The 21,720-nt window shown below is 41.7% G+C and overlaps 1 protein-coding gene across 2 annotated transcripts in view; it reads left to right on the forward strand.

Annotated features, from left to right (window-relative positions):
- The window catches only part of LOC139757792 (DBH-like monooxygenase protein 1), a 798,273-nt gene extending 777,185 nt beyond the window's left edge, over positions 1 to 21,088 (forward strand). For both annotated transcript variants that reach the window (XM_071678612.1, XM_071678621.1), the window contains 2 exons: positions 7,501 to 7,669; positions 12,235 to 21,088. In XM_071678612.1, coding sequence (XP_071534713.1) covers positions 7,501 to 7,669; positions 12,235 to 12,795 — 730 coding nt within the window. In that variant the 3' untranslated portion in view covers positions 12,796 to 21,088. The remainder of the gene's footprint in view (positions 1 to 7,500; positions 7,670 to 12,234) is intronic.
- Positions 21,089 to 21,720: the final 632 nt, after the last annotated feature.

Genomic DNA, 21,720 nt, shown 5'->3' on the forward strand with positions numbered 1-21,720 from the left:
GAATGCAAGAAATTTGGAGAGAGGGGCAAGTATGCAGTCTGTTGTGGATGGAAGGGCTTGGGAAGTGAGTCAGTTGTTGTTTGCTGATGATACAGTGTTGGTAGCTGATTCTGGTGAGAAACTGCAGAATTGGTGACTGAATGTGGTAAAGTGTGTGAAAGAAGGAAGCTGAGAGTAAATGTGAATAAGAGAAGGTTATTAGGTTCAGTAGGGTTGAGGCACAAGTTAATTGGGAGGTATGTTTGAATAGAGAAAATTTGAAGAAAGTGAAGTGTTTTAGATATTTGGGAGTGGATTTAGCAGTGGATGGAACCATGGAAATGGAAGTGAGTCACAGAGTGGGGGAGGGGTTGAAGGTTCTGGGAGCATTGAAGAATGTGTGGAAGGCGAGAATGTTATCTCAGAGAGCAAAAATGGGTATGTTTGAAGGAATAGTGGTTCCAACAATGTTATATGGTTGCAAGGCATGGGCTATAGATAGGGCTGTGAGGAGAAGGGTGGATGTGTTGGAAATGAAATTTTTGAGGACAACATGTGGTGTGAGGTGGTTTGATCGAGTAAGTAATGAAAGGATAAGAGAGATGTGTGGTAAAAAATGAGTGTGGTTGAGAGAGCAGAAGAGGGTGTGTTGAAATGGTTTGGTCATATAGAGAGAATGAATGAGGAAAGATTGACAAAGAGGATATATGTGTCAGAGGTAGAGGGAATGAGGAGAAGTGGGAGACCAAATTGGAGGTGGAAGGATGGAGTGAAAAAGATTTTGAGTGATTGGGGCCTGAACATACAGGAGGGTGAAAGGCATGCAAGAAATAGAGTGATTAGGAACGATGTGGTGTACCAGGGTCGATGTGCTGTCAGTGGAATGAACCAGGGCATGTGAAGCGTTTGGGGTAAACCATGGAAAGTTTTGTGGGGCCTGGATGTGGAAAGGGAGCTGTGGTTTTGGTGCATTACACATGACAGCTAGAGACTGAGTGTGAACAAATGTGGCCTTTGTTGTCTTTTTGTAGCACTATCTGGCACGCACACAGGAGGAGGGGGGTGCTATTTCATGTGTGGTGGGTGGTGACAGGAATGGATGAAGGCAGCAAGTATGAATATGTACATGTGTATATTTGTATATGTCTGTGTATGTATATCTACGTATACGTTGAAATGTATTGGTATGTATATATGCATGTGAGGGTGTTTATTACATACATGTGTATTTGGGTGAGTTGGGCCATCCTTTCGTCTATTTCCTTGCACTACCTTGCCAACACGGAAGACAGCGACTAAGTATAATAAAATATATATAATTTTTTTTCAGTATTATACTTAACCACCGTCTCTTGCGTTAGCGAGGTAGCGCAAGAAAACAGACAAGGAATGGCCCAACCCACCCACATACACATGTATGTACATAAATGCCCACCCACGCACATATACATACATATACATTTCTACGTATACATATAGAAACACAGACATGTACATATATACATACACACACATAAATGTACATATCCATACTTGCTGCCTTCATCCATCCTTCAGCCATTTCCCATGTTAGCTAGGTAGCGTTGAGAACAGAGGACTGAGCCTTAGAGGGAATATCCCCAATTGGTCCCTTTGTTCCTTTTTTTAGGAAAATTAAAAAACAGGACAGGAGGATTTCCAGCCTCCCACTCCCTCCCCTTCAGTCACCTTCTTTAACACGCAGGGAATATGTGGGAAGTATTCTTTCTCCCCTATCCCCAGGGATGATATATATATATATATACATCTTTCTTTCATACTATTCGCCATTTCCCGAGTTAGCGAGGTAGCGTTGAGAACAGAGGACTGGACCTTTGAGGGAATATCCTCACCTGGCCCCCTTCTCTGTTCCTTCTTTTGGAAAATTAAAAAAAAAAAACGAGAGGGTAGGATTTCCAGCCCCCCGCTCCCTTCCCTTTTAGTCGCCTTCTACGACACGCAGGGAATACGTGGGAAGTATTCTTTCTCCCCTATCCCCAGGGAGAGATATATATTTTTTTCTTTCTTTTTCTTTCAAACTATTCCCCATTTCCCGCATTAGCAAGGTAGCGTTAAGAACAGAGGACTGGGCCTCTGAGGGAATATCCTCACCTGGCCCCCTTCTCTGTTCCTTTTCTTGGAAAGTTAAAAAAAAAAAGAGGGGAGGATATCCAGCCCCCCGCTCCCTCCCCTTTTAGTCGCCTTCTACGACACGCAGGGAATACGTGGGAAGTATTCTTTCTCCCTATCCCCAGGGATATATATATATTTTTTTTTCATACTATTCGCTATTTCCCGCGATAGCGAGGTAGCGATATATATATATATATATATATATATATATATATATATATATATATATATATATATATATATATATATATATATATCTTTTTTCTTTCAAACTATTCGCCATTTCCCGCATTAGCGAGGTAGCGTTAAGAACAGAGGACTGGGCCTTTGAGGGAATACCCTCACCTGGCCCAATTCTCTGTTCCTTCTTTTGGAAAATTAAAAAAAAACGAGAGGGGAGGATTTCCAGCCCCCCGCTCCCTCCCCTTTTAGTCGCCTTCTACGACACGCAGGGAATACGTGGGAAGTATTCTTTCTCCTCTATCCCCAGGGAATATATATATATATATATATATATATATATATATATATATATATATATATATATTTTTTTTTTTTTATACTTTGTCGCTGTCTCCCGCGTTTGCGAGGTAGCGCAAGGAAACAGACGAAAGAAATGGCCCAACCCCCCCATACACATGTATATACATATGTCCACACACGCAAATATACATACCTACACAGCATTCCATGGCTTACCCCAGATGCTTCACATGCCTTGATTCAATCCACTGACAGCACGTCAACCCCAGTATACCACATCGCTCCAATTCACTCTATTCCTTGCCCTCCTTTCACCCTCCTGCATGTTCAGGCCCCGATCTCACAAAATCTTTTTCACTCCATCTTTCCACCTCCAATTTGGTCTCCCTCTTCTCCTTGTTCCCTCCACCTCCGACACATATATCCTCTTGGTCAATCTTTCCTCACTCATCCTCTCCATGTGCCCAAACCACTTCAAAACACCCTCTTCTGCTCTCTCAACCACGCTCTTTTTATTTCCACACATCTCTCTTACCCTTACGTTACTCACTCGATCAAACCACCTCACACCACACATTGTCCTCAAACATCTCATTTCCAGCACATCCATCCTCCTGCGCACAACTCTATCCATAGCCCACGCCTCGCAACCATACAACATTGTTGGAACCACTATTCCTTCAAACATACCCATTTTTGCTTTCCGAGATAATGTTCTCGACTTCCACACATTCTTCAAGGCCCCCAGAATTTTCGCCCCCTCCCCCACCCTATGATCCACTTCCGCTTCCATGGTTCCATCCGCTGCCAAGATCCACTCCCAGATATCTAAAACACTTCACTTCCTCCAGTTTTTCTCCATTCAAACTCACCTCCCAATTGACTTGACCCTCAACCCTACTGTACCTAATAACCTTGCTCTTATTCACGTACACATGCCTTTCATCCTCGATAAAAACTTTTCACTGCTTCTAACAACTTACCTCACACACAATATATTCTTAGTACCTTCCATAGAGCATCTCTATCAACTCTATCATATGCCTTCTCCAGATCCATAAATGCTACATACTAATCCATTTGTCAGTGGATTGAATCAGGGCATGTAAAGCATCTGGGGTAAACCATGGAAAGCTGTGTAGGTATGTATATTTGCATGTGTGGACGTATGTATATACATGTGTATGGGGGTGGGTTGGGCCATTTCTTTCGTCTGCTTCCTTGCGCTACCTTGCAAACGCGGGAGACAGCGACAAAGCAAAAATATATATATATATATATATATATATATATATATATATATATATATATATATATATATATATATATATATATATATATATATATATATATATATATATATATGCGTGCATAGTGCCATTGTACAAAGGCAAAGGGGATAAGAGTGAGTGCTCAAATTACAGAGGTATAAGTTTGTTGAGTATTCCTGGGAAATTATATGGGAGGGTATTGATTGAGAGTGTGAAGGCATGTACAGAGCATCAGATTGGGGAAGAGCAGTGTGGTTTCAGAAGTGGTAGAGGATGTGTGGATCAGGTGTTTGCTTTGAAGAATGTATGTGAGAAATACTTAGAAAAGCAAATGGATTTGTATGTAGCATTTATGGATCTGGAGAAGGCATATGATAGAGTTGATAGAGATGCTCTGTGGAAGGTATTAAGAATATATGGTGTGGGAGGCAAGTTGTTAGAAGCAGTGAAAAGTTTTTATTGAGGATGTAAGGCATGTGTACATGTAGGAAGAGAGGAAAGTGATTGGTTCTCAGTGAATGTAGGTTTGCGGCAGGGGTGTGTGATGTCTCCATGGTTGTTTAATTTGTTTATGGATGGGGTTGTTAGGGAGGTGAATGCAAGAGTTTTGGAAAGAGGGGCAAGTATGAAGTTTGTTGTGGATGAGAGAGCTTGGGAAGTGAGTCAGTTGTTGTTCGCTGATGATACAGCGCTGGTGGCTGATTCATGTGAGAAACTGCAAAAGCTGGTTACTGAGTTTGGTAAAGTGTGTGAAAGAAGAAAGTTAAGAGTAAATGTGAATAAGAGCAAGGTTGTTAGGTACAGTAGGGTTGAGGTTCAAGTCAATTTGGAGGTAAGCTTGAATGGAGAAAAACTGGAGGAAGTAAAGTGTTTTAGATATCTGGGAGTGGATCTGGCAGCGGATGGAACCATGGAAGCAGAAGTGAATCATAGGGTGGGGGAGGGGGCGAAAATCCTGGGAGCATTGAAGAATGTGTGGAAGTCGAGAACATTATCTCGGAAAGCAAAAATGGGTATGTTTGAAGGAATAGTGGTTCCAACAATGTTGTATGGTTGCGAGGCGTGGGCTATGGATAGAGTTATGCACAGGAGGGTGGATGTGCTGGAAATGAGATGTTTGAGGACAATGTGTGGTGTGAGGTGGTTTGATCGAGTAAGTAATGTAAGGGTAAGAGAGATGTGTGGAAATAAAAAGGGCATGGTTGAGAGAGCAGAAGAGGGTGTTTTGAAATGGTTTGGGCACATGGAGAGAATGAGTGAGGAAAGATTGACCAAGAGGATATATGTGTCGGAGGTGGAGGGAACGAGGAGAAGTGGGAGACCAAATTGGAGGTGGAAAGATGGAGTGAAAAAGATTTTGAGTGATCGGGGCCTGAACATGCAGGAGGGTGAAAGGCGGGCAAGGAATAGAGTGAATTGGATCGATGTGGTATACCGGGGTTGAAGTGCTGTCAGTGGATTGAATCAGGGCATGTGAAGCGTCTGGGGTAAACCATGGAAAGTTGTGTGGGGCCTGAATGTGGAAAGGGAGCTGTGGTTTCGGGCATTATTGCATGACAGCTGGAGACTGAGTGTGAACGAATGGGGCTTTTGTTATCTTTTCCTAGCGCTACCTCGCACACTTGAGGGGGGAGGGGGATGGTATTCCATGTGTGGCGAGGTGGCGATGGGAATGAATAAAGGCAGACAGTGTGAATTGTGTGCATGGGTATATATGTATGTGTCTGTGTGTGTATATATATGTGTACATTGAGATGTATAGGTATGTATATTTGCGTGTGTGGACATGTGTATATACATGTGTATGGGGGTGGGTTGGGCCATTTCTTTCTTCTGTTTCCTTGCGCTACCTCGCAAATGCGGGAGATAGCAACAAAGCAAAATAAAATAGAATAAAATATATATATATATATATATATATATATATATATATATATATATATATATAAATTCCACTGCAATATCATCCAAACCCGCCGCCTTGCTGGCTTTCCTCTTCCGCAAAGCTTTCACTACCTCATCTCAGTTTACCAGATCATTCTCCCTGACCCTCTCACTTCGCACACCTCCTCAACCAAAACACCCTTTATCTGCCACTGTATCATCTAACACATTCAACAGACCTTCAAAATGCTTACCCCATCTCCTTCTCACTTCACCACTACTTGTTATTACCTCCCCATTAGCCCCCTTCACCGTTGTTCCCATTTGTTCTCATGTCTTACGCACTTTATTTACCTCTTTCCAAAACATATATGTATATATCACACTCACATATACATACCTATACATTTCATCGTATACATACATATACATACACAGACCTATACATATATACACATGTACATATCCATACTGGTTGCTTTCATCCATTCCCGTCGCCACCCCGCCAGACGTGAAATTTGACCCCCCTCCCTCTGCGCGCACATGAGGTAGTGCTAGGAAAAGACAACAAGGCCACATTCATTCACACTCAGTATCTAGCTAGGTAGTGTTAAGAACAGATGATTGAGCCTTAGAGAGAAAAATCCTCACTGACCCCTTTCCCTATTCCTTTTTTTGGAAAAGTATAAAAGGAGAGGAGGTTTCAGCCTCATGTTTGAGGGTGTAATTTGGGGCATGGGTGTTCAGTAAGGTGAATGGAAATAATGAATAGTTTGTAAACATGGTCTGCAAGCATTATTTGTTTACATACTATTTGATAGGCATGCAAAAGAAGAACTTTTGGATGTGAATGTGCTGAGAAGGGCATCTGGTGGGATGTTTTATCATTACCGTGTGGAGATGAAGATTCTCAGAGGTTTTCAGAAAAGAGGAAACAATATGGGAAAGAAGAGTGGTTAAAGTATGTGAGCATGGGAAAGAAACTTATGTGAAGAAATACTAGAAGAGATTGTTTGGAATGGCAGAAAGTGAGTGTAAACAAAGCTAGAGAAGTAGGTCAGGAATGGGATGTATTTGGGGAAGAAGTGCTGGCATGTGCAAGAGAAGTGAATGGCATGCATAAGGTGGGAAGTGGGCAGTGAGAAAGGATAGTAAGTGGTGGAATGCTGAAGTAAAGTTGCTAGTGAAGACAAAAGAAAGGTTTATGGGTTGTACTTCCAGGAAAGGAGTGCAATTGATTTGGAGATGTATAAGTGAAAGCAGCAGGGGGTCAAGAGGAAGGTGCGGGGTTTGAAAAAGAGGATAAAATCCAATATCAGTTTTACTTAATCCGGAGTTAGAAAAATGTAAATGAATATGCACGAGGGTTTTTTGTGAGAAATTTGCTCCTTATAGATGATTTTGTATCAAATGAAATATTTTTATGGGAGATGTTTCATGTTATATGTATAAGCTGTGTTTTCCTGCAACCTGTATGAGATATTTCTTCTTGAGATATTTACAATATGTGTCCATAAGATGTTTCAAGGATAGGTATATCTGGGAGACAATTTCATAATATTTTTATGGGAGAAAAATTGAGATCCATTTATGTAAAATGATTCTGTGAAAGACTTCTAGGAAATATCTTTGAATGAGGTTACAGTAAATTGATTCCATGAGTTAATTCAGTATATGATATTTGTGCGAGAGACATTTTCATCATGACCTCTGGACATCCCTTTGTCTGCAGCAACTCGGATCCCATCAAAATTCGACGGCCAATTGAACTGGCTGGCAAGACCCTTGAGTGGAGGCTCATGAACTATGACTGGAAGAATCAGTTTGACTACTTCCAGAGGACTACCCACACCGGCACTTTCAACCCTACCTGCTGGAGGCGTGGACAAAGCCTCATACCGGTCAGTATCAGCCTAACCCTTATGCTGGTCTCAGTGTGGTTAGTCTCAACTTATTTTCCCTTAGGCTTTACTCAAGTCAGTCTCAGTTTACCACTCTGTTAGCTTCAGTTTGGTCAGTATCGGTGTACTTTTTTGTTAGTTTCAGTTTGGTCAGTCTCAGTTTACCTTTTTGTTAGCCTCAGCTGGGTCGGTCTCAGTTTACTTCCTCTGGTAGCCTCATCCTAGTCTAGTCTGTCATAGCTCAGTCCTCTACTAGCCTCATCCTTGTCTATAACAACTCAGTCTTCTGCTAGCCTCATCCTAGTTTGTCACAGCTCAGTCTTCTGCTGTCTTTATCCCAGTGTGTCATAGCTCAGTCTGCTGCTAGCCTTATCCTACTGTGTCACAGCTCAGTCCCCTGCTAAGCTCATCCTTGTCTGACGCAGTTCACTCCTGTGCTAGCCTTTTCCTTGCCTGTCGTATCTTGTCCTCCACTGGCCTTATCCTGGTCAACGGTCACCACTGGGCAGCTTCTTTACTGACTTTCCTTAGTCAGGATGCTTTGTGTTGTGCTGAATGCAGCAGTGATTATCTTAGCTGGGATGGAGTCCTGCACTCCATCTTCTACCAAATCTTTCTTCCCCAATCATGGTTTGATTACTCCTGCTCTGGTGCCTGTTGCATCAGGGACAAAGCATTTCAGACCATGAAACTCTTCCCTTCCAGAAACTCACTCTGTTTTCATTTCTTCTTGGAATCTCTGCAAAGCTGTTCCTTGTAGAATCAAGCACACCTTCATAAAAAAAGAATGTGTGATGATTTGACTGCCGACTTCTACTGACAAATTTAACTGATCTTTAACCAAAAGTATCTCTAATAACTGTAATTCATCCTTTGCATCTCTCTGCAGATCTGATCATCATATAGCTAACTCTTCAACCTCTAAAGCCACTATTTTTTATACCTAATTGTAGTCCACTTCAGCTTTGGAAAATTTTGCTTTCAATTCTCTGATTCCATCTTTTCCCACTCGAACCTAAGCCATCTTGCACATTTCCATCATACAAGGTAATCTAAGTACTCTGCTGGCTCCAGGTGGAAAAGGCTGATGTCCCAGGTGGCAAACCACTTCAATTCCTAAAAGAATGTATTTCTAAGGTAGCTCTGATCATTGTTTGCATATTTTGCCTGTCTGAAAACTCAGACCTTTTCTTCCTCTTGGAAGTATTTTTTGGTACAGGCCATCCTTGTGGATAGAGAAAACTCTGACTCTTCCCCATACTGTCCCTTTGCTATCTCCAAAGTCTTTGAAACTCTTCTTTACTCTGTTTTTCTTAACACTTATCATCCCATTCCCTTCTTTCTGATTACCAGTATGGGTTTTCCAGCGCTTGGTGATCTTCCCGATATGACTCACCTCTGGTTCTCCTTCTTTATGGATTTTGATGAAACTTTTTCCTACGACATATCCAAGGCATTTGACATGGTATGGCATAAGTCCCTGCTTTCTAAACTCCCATCCATTGTTTTTCTACTTCTCGCTTTTCCCTCACACATAGTTCCCTTTCTGGTGATTCCACTGCTGTAGTCATTAATGATGCTACTTCCCCCTCCTATCTTATTAACAATGGTGATCCTTTGAGTTCTATCTTATTGCCAGCTCCCTTTCTTCTACCTCTAACCCTGTTTACTTGTGTGATGATGATTCCATTTTGCATGCTTAACTCATATTCCCCTTCCTAGTGATTCTAGTACTTATCTTTAGCATATATCAATCTCAGCCGTATCATCAGTAAACAGCAACTGCCTCTCTTCTTAGCCCACCCCACAACCCCATCCCAGCAGACTGCAGACCTGCCTGTCTCTCTTAGACCCTCATTCCAACCATTACTAGATTAAACAGCCATAGTGACACCACTCACTTTTCCTGTAGACCCACCTTCATCTGAAACCACTTACTCTCTTCTCTTCCTACTAGTGCATATGCCTTACTGTCTGGACAGAAACTTCTCACTACTTCTGATAGCTTTCCTCACACACCATATATTTCTAACACCTTCCACGAAGCATCCCTGTTGAACCTATCAAATGCTTTCTTAGATCCATAAAATTTCACATGGAGTCTTCACAGCAAAAACCTAATCCACACTCTTTGTTCTTTCCTAGTCTGATGCTCTGTGTATACCACCACCCTCTCAATCACCACTATTCCTTACAACTTACCAGGTATACTTGAAATATTTATGCCCCTGGAATGCCTTTATATAATGGAATTAGACAGGCATTCCAACAACCCTATGGCCCTTTGTTTTAAGCCATACATACATAGAAAACCTAACAGACCAATTATCAACACTGTCACCCCCTTTTTTGAGAAATTTTACTGCAATCCTATCCACTCCAGCCACTTTACCACACCTCAACTTATGCAAGGCTTTCACCACCTCTTTTCTTTTCATCAAATCACTTGCTATGACCATCATGATTCACATACTTCCATATCCTAGACACTCTACATCTGCCACACTATCATCTAACACATTCAGCAGTCCTTCACAATACTCACTCCATTTCTTCTTCCTCTTCTTTTCTTCTTACCACTTCCCCATCTATTCCCTTGACTGATGTTCACATTTGTGCTTTTGTTCTCCTCTTGCTATTCACCTCCTTTCAAGATATTTTCATTTTCTCCCTGAAGGTTGCCAATATTATTTCACCCAAATTCTCATTTACCCTCCTTTTCAGCCCTTGCACCATCCTCTTGGCTTTCCATTTCCTCTTCTGCATTTTCCAATCAGTAACACTCCTTGTCTGCAGGTAATGCTCATACACCTTACTTTTCTGTTTCACTGTCAGCTCACCTTCCTCATCCACCAACTAACCTTTCTCATACGACCACATCCCATCTTCTGCTTGATACACATTTCTTTCTCACATGTAAGCAGTGTGTCTCTAAGTACTCTCTAATCCTTAACAATTCCCAAAGTTTCATTGACTCTCACTCATGCCATTCTTTACACAATTCTCCTGGTATCTCTTCACACTAGCTTCTTTTTCAAAGTTACTCACTTTTCACCACACTCATCCCACTCATATCATTTCCTCTTTTTCTAAACCCAAAAACTTTCACCCTTGCATCCACCATCCAACCAGCTACTCCTTTTAGCACATGTACTTCCAAAAGTCTCTTTTTAACAAGCTTGTCAGTTAGTACATAATCTATTAATGTCCACTTACCATTAATCCCACTCACCCACTTATACTATCTGTATATCCCTCTTTTCAAGCCAGGTATTCCTAAGCATCATTCCTTTTTTAGCACAGCTTCCACAAGCTGTAAACCATTTTCATTCACAATGGGTAGTTCATGCTTCCAAATTATGCCCTCAGGTGTCACATTGACCACTCATGCATTGTAATCACTCATTTGTTTGAACTAATAAAAGTGCTCGTCCCTTGCGGTCAGAGACGTGATGCATGTATTAGCTCTAGAATTACCACAGTTATCCAAGTAAGTGGGTGTACAGATCCAGTGAATTATAGCTGATTTAATGAGCCATTCGCGGGTTTGCCTTAAGTCAGCTTGTACTTACACATGCATGGCTTAATCTTTGAGACAAGCATATGACTACTGGCAGGATCAACCAGGTAAGGAGAAACGATACATACAAGGGTGATTAGGAGGCCTCATGCCTCCAGGGGAGTGGCTTCACCAGCCTCTCCCTTTGGATGTTGAACTGCCTCTCTTCAATAATGATCCTTCCGCATAAAAATTGCTGAAACACCGCTCGGCTCGTCTGCAAACACTCGTTTCTCTTCCACACTCCTATCGCTGCAGGTGCACATACACTAACCTACCTCTAGAAACCCACTATCATTTCTTCCCACAATCTGTCTAGGGGTTACTTGCACTCTTTCATACATTCCCATGACTCCTCTTTCAACTAAAGTGCCACCCCTTCTTTGTTGTCACTCTGACACTTACCATAGACATTACCCAAAGACAATCTCTCTCTCTCTCTCTCTCTCTCTCTCTCTCTCTCTCTCTCTCTCTCTCTCTCTATGTTCCCCCCTCTCTTCCTTGTATTTAGTTTCACTAAGAGCCAAAACACCCAGGTTCCTCTCCCCAAACATATTTATTCTGCTTATATCCATCCACTTCCATTAGGACACCCAGGGCTGAGCCTTTGAGGAGGAAGAGCACTTCTCACTTGTCTCCTTCTGTTCCATCTTTTAGAAAATGATATACAAAAAGGGAAGGGTTTATGGACCCTCTGGTCCCCCTTCTTTTAGTCAATTTGCAGACACGCAGGTTTTATGAGGGTAGTATTCTCTCTCATATTCCCTATATATACTGATCACTTTCCTTGGGCTTCACCACAAGCAAGATATCATCTTCAGTAAGAGTATATCATCGTCAGTGGACAGAATAGAGAATAGTGTCATCAGAGACCTTTCTGCCCCATAGGAGCTCAACTTTCTGCTTCTGCGTGGAGCACAGCCTTGTGGAAAGGGTTCTGGGGAAGCATATGATATTTATTTTCATATGATTTTCATTAATGTTCCTCCTCTCTTTCCTTCTGCAGGAAGTTGAAAAAACTGATTATGAGTACCCAAACATCTCGGAGCCTTGGACACCAGAAAATGTCTGCAGACGGCGCAGGAGGAAGAACAGGCGTCGAAAGAACAAGAGTGGGCGTGGAAAGAGCCACCATCTCTCACATGAAGACCCAAAGGAGGAAGAGGACGATGAAGAAGAGGAGGAGGAAGACGGGTTCATGATCGATGATGAGACCAATTCAAGGCCAATAGAGAGGATTGACGTTGATCCATCCAATCACGTTGATCTCTTCATGCCTGTGATTGAGGAGAGATTAGAAAATGATTACTTTGGCAGTTTCGGCATGGAGAACGCAGGCCCTCCAGTAACTCCAGACCAAGAACTCGAGGAGGAGTTGCAACAGATGGAGAAGGACATAGGCAAGGAGCTTGCTGATAGGCACCCCGACAACTTCCAGGAGCGAACAGCTCATCGGAACAGGGGTGGGTCAGATAGCAGCGGCCCCACCATCCTTCTCTCATACTGGACGGTGAGCGTGTGTCTGTGTGTCTTGCGTCTGTCTCGACTGTACGACAGTCACGGCTGACGGAGCTACGATACCTCTCATGGACGACTCGGCTTGTCATATGTTCTAAGAGTATTCAAGAATGAATAAAGTGCTGTGAAATTAGAACATTATTTTATAGACGATGTGTAGAGGATAGGGTAAGCCTCATGTTGTGGCTCGAGCGTTTGTTCCTCTCCAGCTGTAGACTCTTCACCTGCCTTAGGAACGTGTGTCAGACCCTGGGTCTTCTCCTGTGTGTTTTGAAACGCGTGTGTGCCTGTGCGTGTGCATCTGTATGTGCATTCCTTCGGGATAGAGAGACCAGGAGGTTGCTGGAGGTTCCCTCGCTAACCCAGAGCCACACCATAACCCCATCGACCTCATCAGTAACTTCTACTGCTATATTAACAGTGCCTCATTTTGTATATTTGGCTTCTATGTGTTTCTTGGGGCATTTCATACAATTTTTGTGAAGTCAAATATTGCTATGAATCGTCTCACGGTTTTATAAATTTGTGCAAAACTGGTTATAGAGAATAGTGTAGGGTGGAAATAAATATTTTGTTTATAGACAAAGTGAACTGGGTCCCAGTGAGTCTCTGTAGTCATTACTATATTCCTACAAAATGATTTATTTTGTATTTGTATCTGTACTTTACACTTATATATATTTCTTGTCTGTCTATGTATGGATCGAGCCTTCATTCAGTTCTGTAATATTCAGATTAACAGTTTTTTCACTCCGTTTTCTTTCTTTATGGAATTATGAAACAAAAATGATGTATTCAGATTTGTGGTAAACCCTATGTTGTAGTTATCATCATATAATACCTTATTGTTAGTTGTGTTAAGAGAATCCTTCTTTCTCATGTTTATTATTTGTGTATTCTTAAACTCAGTCCAGAGATAAATATATATAAATATATACACATAATATATATTGTACATCATAGTAGTATCTGTGATTAGACATTTCTGTTGCCTACACAGCTGGTGAGTTCAAGAATCACTGTGGTGAGGATGGAGTACTGATCCCTGAGCAAGCCTGACCCCCTAAACCTTTGGTGGGGGTGAAGTGCTGATCACTGGCCAAGCCTGACCCCTTATACCTTTGGTGGGGGTGAAGTGCTGATCACTGGGCAAGCCTGACCCCCTAGACCTGTTGTTGGGGGTGGAATCTTGACCACTAGGTAAGCCTGAGCCCCTATACCTGTCATCCTCATGGCAAAAATTATTAGTCTTATTCATCCATTGTTTTTGGCCAATTTCATTGTGGAATTGATGGTACAAGGTGTAGTCCACATGGATTAGATGCAGACATCAACATGGTCAGCTTGTAAACATCAATGAAATTCTTACTCAGAAATTTGAAAGTTATATCTACAGCAACCCCAGCCCTATTCGGGTCAAACTTGCAGAAACGAGTTCAAGGCATACGAACGGCTTTCTAACACTCAGGCATTTTAACACTTACCTATAACTGTCAAACAGATAAGTGTGTCTGTCAAACTTGCCCATGGCTGTCAAACATTCACTTATAGCTGTGAGAATTTGCAAGCAACAGTGAGATATTAACTCTTGGCTGTCAGACATGAAAAACTATAAAGAAAAGATTTTAGTACTAAAGTCCTGCTTCAAAGTGGCAAAATTTATATGGCCCGATCAAAATTCATGTCAATAGCTGGGAGGGATCCAAAGTGCTCCTTGACAGCTGAGAGTTCTCAGATGAGTGTACCTGGCCCCATGGCATCCAAGGACTCTCAGGTGACTGTACCTGGCCCCTTGGCAGCCAAGGGCTCTCATATGACTGTACTTGTCCTTTGGCAGCCAAGGGTTATCGGATGAGTGCATCTGGCTCTGTGGCAGCCAAGCTTCTCAGGTGACTGTACCTGACCCTTGGCAGCCAAGGGTTCTAAAGTGATTGTACCTGGCCCCATGGCATTCTTGGGTTCTCAGGTGAGTGTACCTGGTCCTATGGTAGCCCAGGGGTTCTTAGGTGAGTGTACCTGGCCTTGTGGCAGCCCCAGGTTCTCAGATAAGTGTAACTGGCACCATGGCAGCTCAGGGTTCTCAGTTGAGTGTACCTGGCCCCATGGCAGCCAAGCAGCTCCCTTTCTCTTAGTCTGTTTAAGCTGTCGGGTGGGAACCTTTGCCCAGAGTCTGCAGTAGTGTTGTGCAGGTGTTGCGTTGATCCCTTGAAAGTGTTGCTCTGCAACTCAACAACTATTTTCACCTGACAGGACATAGTGCCTCTTGTAAAACCTAAACAATTTGAGAGCTTCCAGGATTAAGCACTATATACCAAAGTAAAAACATATAAATCTTATGTTAAGACATTCTCTAGTTATCCTTGTACTATCTTGAAAGTCAATAACCTTTAAGAAAATGACTTGCACTCTTGTGATAGACCCTATATAGAGGACTGCCCTCAGTGACATAGAGACAAGTTTGCTGAGTCATATAAGTGACTGGCAAGTGTATGTACTAATACATGTATGTTCATTGTTAAGTAATGTGCAGTTGCCATTTTTTGCAATCCTGTAGTTCCCAACAGTGACAGTTTGGGTTGTATTGAATTGAGAGTCACGATACCTGCAGTGTGAGCATGAATGGCTGTGCTAGGAGGTCCAGTACTTTCCTGGTAAGTACTGGAATCCCAGCCCTGGTTGGGTAGATACTGATAAGTACACTGTAAGTATAACACGTACATTGTAAGTGCTGATATGTGTCATGAGAACACTGTAAGGTATGCAGAATATAGATATGTGAGCTGCAACTACTGTTGGGTTTATGAGTGATGGTAGGTGCACTGTGGGTGCTCCTGGTTGCCTCGTAGGTACCGATGCTTGCACCACAAGTGCATTGTGAGCAATGATGCTTGCCTTATTTAGTATGACAAGTGGCTGTAGGTGATAGTGCTAACGATGTGAGAACTGATGCATGCACTCTCATGTACTAATACAAGCATGATAATGTGTTTGTTAGTGTTGTGTAATGAGTGCATTGTACTGGCAGGTGTGCACGGCTCCTGAGTATTAAAGTGTAGTCAACATGAGAACCTATTTCTAAAGAGCTTCACATCTGCCTGAGTTTCATTGCAGGATGTTCACTTATTCATTTTGTGTCCTGTGTTTGTTCAGTCTCTGCTGTAGGTTATTTTTTTTCTATTTTTTGTGTATTTTTTGTCTGTATCAACACATTTATTTACGTTAGGAGAGTTCTGATAGTTCTAATCAACCATCTGAAAAGAACAACTGACTTTTACATTGGTCTATGGAATGACTTGACCACTGCCTTCATGACTGGATAGAATTTTCCAAATGCATTTTAGTTCGGACGGTCACAACTCTATTAATTGTTGCACTCTTAAATCATCCAGGTGTGGTCTGTATCAGAGGGGGTCTACACACATCTAGCAGGTATCCAGGTGTGGCCTGGATGTGTGGGTGTCTACACCTCCCGCAGGTACCCAGGTGTGGCCTGAATAAGTGGATGTCTATACCTTCAGCATGTATCCAGATGTGGCCTGGATCTGTGGGTGCCTACACCTCCAGCAGGTATCCAGGTGTGGCCTGGATATGTGGGTGTCTACACCTCCAGCAGGTATCCAGGTGTGACCTGGGTATGTGGGTGCCTACACCTCCAGCAGGTATCCAGGTGTGGCCTGGATATGTGGCTATGTACACCTCCAGAAGGTATCCAGGTGTTGCCTGGATGTGTGGGTGTCTTCCACCTACAGCAGGCATCCAGGTGTGGCCTGAATGTGTGGGTGTCTACACCTCCAGCAGGTATCCAGGTGTAGCTTGGATAAAAGGATGTCAATACCTTCAGCATATATCCAGATGTCTTGATCAGCAGCGTCTATACTTCCAGCAGGCTCCTCGCACCTTGATTCTGGCTGCCTTCACTACCCTGTATGACTGACCAGCTTCCTGATGCTTCAACCTTAACACGTTCCATTTGTTCTTGCCATGAGTACCATCAGAAGACCATCACTGAGAACTGGAACACTGGGAACGTCATGAAGGCTACATGGATCTAGCTTGTCAATGAACTCTCAGTGTGTTTATAACATTATTCGCTTTCATTATGATCGAAATGGAAGGGAAAATAAAGAAGATACCACAGGACTGAAGACTGGCCGAATCAGCCAATAGAAAGAAAGAGAATACTAAACAGAAAAACTAGATAAGCTAGAGGAAAGAATCGGGAATTCTGCAAAAGAGAAATAAGGAATTGGCCTAGAAGAGAAAGATTGAGTGATTTTCGTACGGTAAGTGGCAAAGGACAAAAAGTTGAAACTGTTTTCAGAGTCGAAGAGTGTTTAAACAACTTTCAGGAAACATATGGTGATACCAGAACGATGTAAATCAGTCTACTGTTCCTCCAAAAAAAATAAGATACAGAATATCTTGGTGACGAGATTTTGCTACTAAGGCAGAGAATAGACGATAGTGATGTAGATGAAGTCCATGAAATATGTTCAAAGTTGGTTACCAGCACATAAGGTTCTGCCCTGACAATACACATAGTACTCTTGAGGTCATATATAATAAGACTTTATGGGAGTAATCAAGAAACAAAACAACTACAGCTACTTGAAAAAAGCTATAAATACGAAGGCCACTATGAATTTGGTGCAGATGAAAAGTACAAACACAGCTGCTTGTCGTCTACAGCAACATGTAGGGAACATAAGGGCAAAGAATGAGAATGGTGACTTTTTGAAATTTGGTAGGGCATTTGACAAGGTAATTCATAAAAGTAAAATCAGATAAAAGTTGCAATACAACTTAGAATGTAAGACAGACAGATGGATTACGAAGTTTTTAAAAGATTGGAAAACTCAGAAGTGGATACAAGCAGAACTGATGCAAGCAGAGGATCTGACAATAGCAAATATGGTCTCTGAGAAAGCGACGAAAGAAAGCACAGTGGACTTTTGAAGAGATTGCACTTGTACAAGATGGAAAGATTTGAGGACATAGAAAATGGAAGATGTAGATATGGAAATGGGAGGAGAATAACTTTATGGAATTCAGTGAAGAAAAATCGAACTAAATTCAAAAGTAATAAAGCTTTTTACTGCAGAAGTCGCCGATTGGGAAAAGAATATGGCTTGTGAAGAGAAGTTGAAAATCTGAGAGTAATCGCGACTGGGTAGCTGGAAATTGGAGACCAAAGTGAAGGAATTGTATTAAAAAGAGTCGGACTATGGTGCAAAATGTTCGTTGTATGTACAAAGAAACTTGATCACAGTGTAACTGTTGGGTGGTCACCAAGAAGACAAAACCGAAATAAAAACTAACAGAAAATCGAGAAACAATACATTCAGAACTAAGGGAATGAGACATAGGTTATGAAAGGTTAGTAGAAGTAGATCATACACCCTAATCAAGAGATAAATGCATGATCATCTAGGCATGAAAACGTTTCGGAGAAGTTAACGAAGACTATACGTTCTTTAAATAGTTGACAACGGGAAAGAAACACATTAACCAAAACCTACAAAAAAATCCCTTCGGTAACAAATGCATCAGAACAAATGAGACCCAAGCGAAAAAGATAGAGACGTCCATATGAAATAATAAAACAGTGGGATGAGTATAGGAACCTTTAAAAGACTCACACCAAGTGAACAGAACCATTCCAGGTGAAGCAAAACAGACAGCTGTGTGTAATATACGTAACGGTAACGTTGCACCAGTAATGTATGTGGTAAGTGCTGCACTTGAGTCCTGCATCATGGCAAAATCTCTCTCTCTCTCTCTCTCTCTCTCTCTCTCTCTCTCTCTCTCTCTCTCTCTCTCTCTCTCTCTCTCTCTTCCGCTCATTTTAGAAGTTCTAAACTTTTCCCTTTACAGTTCCCTTACCTGGCAAAATATAGTCGTGTCACCTGTAAACCCATCACCTTATAGAGAGTCAGTCCCCCATTATCTGTCATTCACTCCACAGCCAGTCCTTCCAGTCTGCACCTGTACATTTAATCCTTTTATTTTTCACTCGGTCCACGGTCCCTCAAGTCACTGTAATCCCTTCCCCCTACTCCGGCCCTAACCAGTTTATAGAAAGCCATTCTCTAACGTATCCACTCAGTCTAGTAATCCCTATCCCCAGTCAGTCGAGTAACCCCTGTTCCAGGCCAGTCTGTTATTAATCCCAACCCCAGTCAGTCTGTGGTGATCCCGGCCCTCAGCCAGTAGTTGTAATCCATGTCCCCAGCCAATCTGTGGTAGTCCTGGATCCCAAACAGTCCTGTTGTGATACCAACTCTCGCCAGTCTGTAGCCACGACATACCCAAGCCCGCCTTCTGTAATACTGTCCCCAGTCAGTTTACAGGAGTCAATAATCCCAGTGTCCAACCCCCCCCCCCCCCATCAGCTGCTCTTAGGGTAATCCTAGTCTACAATAAGTCCCCCACCCCCTTTCTGCAGCTGGTGTACAGTTAGCATAGCGTGATGCTCTTAGCAGTTCTTAATTAGTTCAGCCCAGTTCCCGCAGTTATCTTGGCCTTCTTGATTTAAGTGTCTGGAAATGAAAGTCCATTGTCCCCATACTGTACAAATTGTCCCCATATCATACACATTCTCCCACGGTCCCGGCAGTATACACATTGTTCCCGTATTATAAACATTGCCCCCGCATTATACATAGTTACTGTACTAATTTTGGCGGTACATAAGTATAATGTAAATAATGTGTTGTTACTTTTCAGATATGTTGACAAACGTTATAGGAAGACAGTCTCTTGGGTAACCAGGACTCTCTCTCTCTCTCTCTCTCTCTCTCTCTCTCTCTCTCTCTCTCTCTCTCTCTCTCTCTCTCTCTCTCTCCCCTGTAACACTAACTCTGTACTTCCTATGACCCCTGTACCACTGACTCTGACCTCGGTAACCTGTCCCATGTAATGTCAAAGGCTATACTCTCTGACCTCACATGGTACTTGTAATTTCTAACCTCACTTGGTACTTGTAATTACTAACCACATGGTACTTGTAATTACTTACTCCACATGGTACTTGTGATTACAAACTTCATGGCACTTGTTATTACTAACCTCACATGGTACCTGTAATTACAAACCTCACATGGTACTTGTAATTACAAACCTCACATGATATCTGTAATTACTAACCTTACATGGTACTTGTGATTACAAACCTCACATGGTACTTGTAATTACAAACCTCACATGGTACTTGTAATTACAAACCTCACATGATACCTGTAATTACTAACCTTACATGGTACTTGTGATTACAAACCTCACATGGTACTTGTAATTACAAACCTCACATGGTACTTGTAATTACAAACCTCACATGATACCTGTAATTACTAACCTTACATGGTACTTGTGATTACAAACCTCACATGGTACTTGTAATTACAAACCTCACATGGTACTTGTGATTACTAACCTCACATGGTACTTGTAATTAAAAACCTCACATGGTACTTGATTACAAACCTCACATGGTACTGATTACAAACCTCATGGTACTTGTAATTACTAACCTCACATGGTACTTGTAATTACTAACCACATGGTACTTGTAATTACACACCTCACATGGTACTTGTGATGACAAACCTCACATGGTACTTGTAATTACTAACCACATGGTACTTGTAATTACAAACTTCACATGGTACTGTAATTACTAACCACATGGTTAATTGTAATTACTAACCTCACATGGTACTTGTAATTACTAACCACATGGTAATTGTGATTACAAACCTCACATGGTACTTGTAATTACAAAGCTCACATGGTACTTGTAATTACTAACCACATGGTTACTTGCAATTACTAAAATCACATGGTACTGTAATTATCAACCTCTCATGGTACTGTAATTACTAACCTACATGGTACTTGCAATTACTAACCACATGGTACTTGTAATTACTAACCTCACATGGTACCTGTAATTACTAACCACATAGTACCCGTAATTACTAACCTCACATAGTACTTGTGATTACTGAACTTCATATAGTACTGTAAATCCCAAGTGTGAGCGCGTACCCTAATGAAATGTGTATTTTTGGGTAACTGATTTTAAACTGGTTCACGAGGACGATGCCTGTTTCGTCACCGTTGATAACTAAACTGCAGATCTGAATTGCCAGTTGTAGTCGTGTTCCAAGACACGACCGAGGGAGGAGTGATCAAGTAGCTGACAGCACTTGTCGTGGCTAGCCATGTTCTACTCGACGACCAAATTATTAAATAAATATAACCAGTGTGTATTTTATATCTGTAAATGTAAATTTGTATAGCTTGTACATAGTAATCATTAATACTAATATTGTATTTTTTCACGTGTGTGTTTCATTCCACCTATTGACTGAAAGAAATATTGTGGTAAGAGTGTATTAGGAGACTACGGGAGCTACAGAGGCACTATCAAAAATTGTGTTGTATCAAAAGTTATGTATTTCGGGTTGTCAATCATTCTATCAACATCAAGCATTACCTACGTACGTAACGCATCCCTACTAACACGAGATCAAGAGATGGGGTGAGGGGGTGGACAAGAGTGTAATACTCCATCCTCCGTAGATTACAAATACGTAATTACTGTAGTCAACCTCCCTTCCATCAACTGGAGAGATCGTTTATTTACCGTTCAAGTTTTACAGATTTACGAACTTTATTTGACATGATTTCCATGCAATTAATGACATTTATCTTTACCTCATGAGATTTTGTGTGACACTTCCTTGACTGGTGCTCGTGTATGATATTTCGGTGGAATGGTAATGATAAAGAAAATATAGATAACCCGAGTCGACTCTCACCAACCACATAATGAACTTGCGAATCTTCTCTGGTTTTTGTTGATTCGTAAAACTTTCTAAAACCTATATTACTGGTCCTTATGTTTGAAGAGACTTTTAATGAAATGTATTTTCTCTGATGACTATAGTCGAAACGAGAAGAGAACGATGGT

The sequence above is a fragment of the Panulirus ornatus genome, chromosome 2, assembly GCF_036320965.1.
Source record: "Panulirus ornatus isolate Po-2019 chromosome 2, ASM3632096v1, whole genome shotgun sequence".
NCBI lineage: Eukaryota > Metazoa > Arthropoda > Malacostraca > Decapoda > Palinuridae > Panulirus > Panulirus ornatus.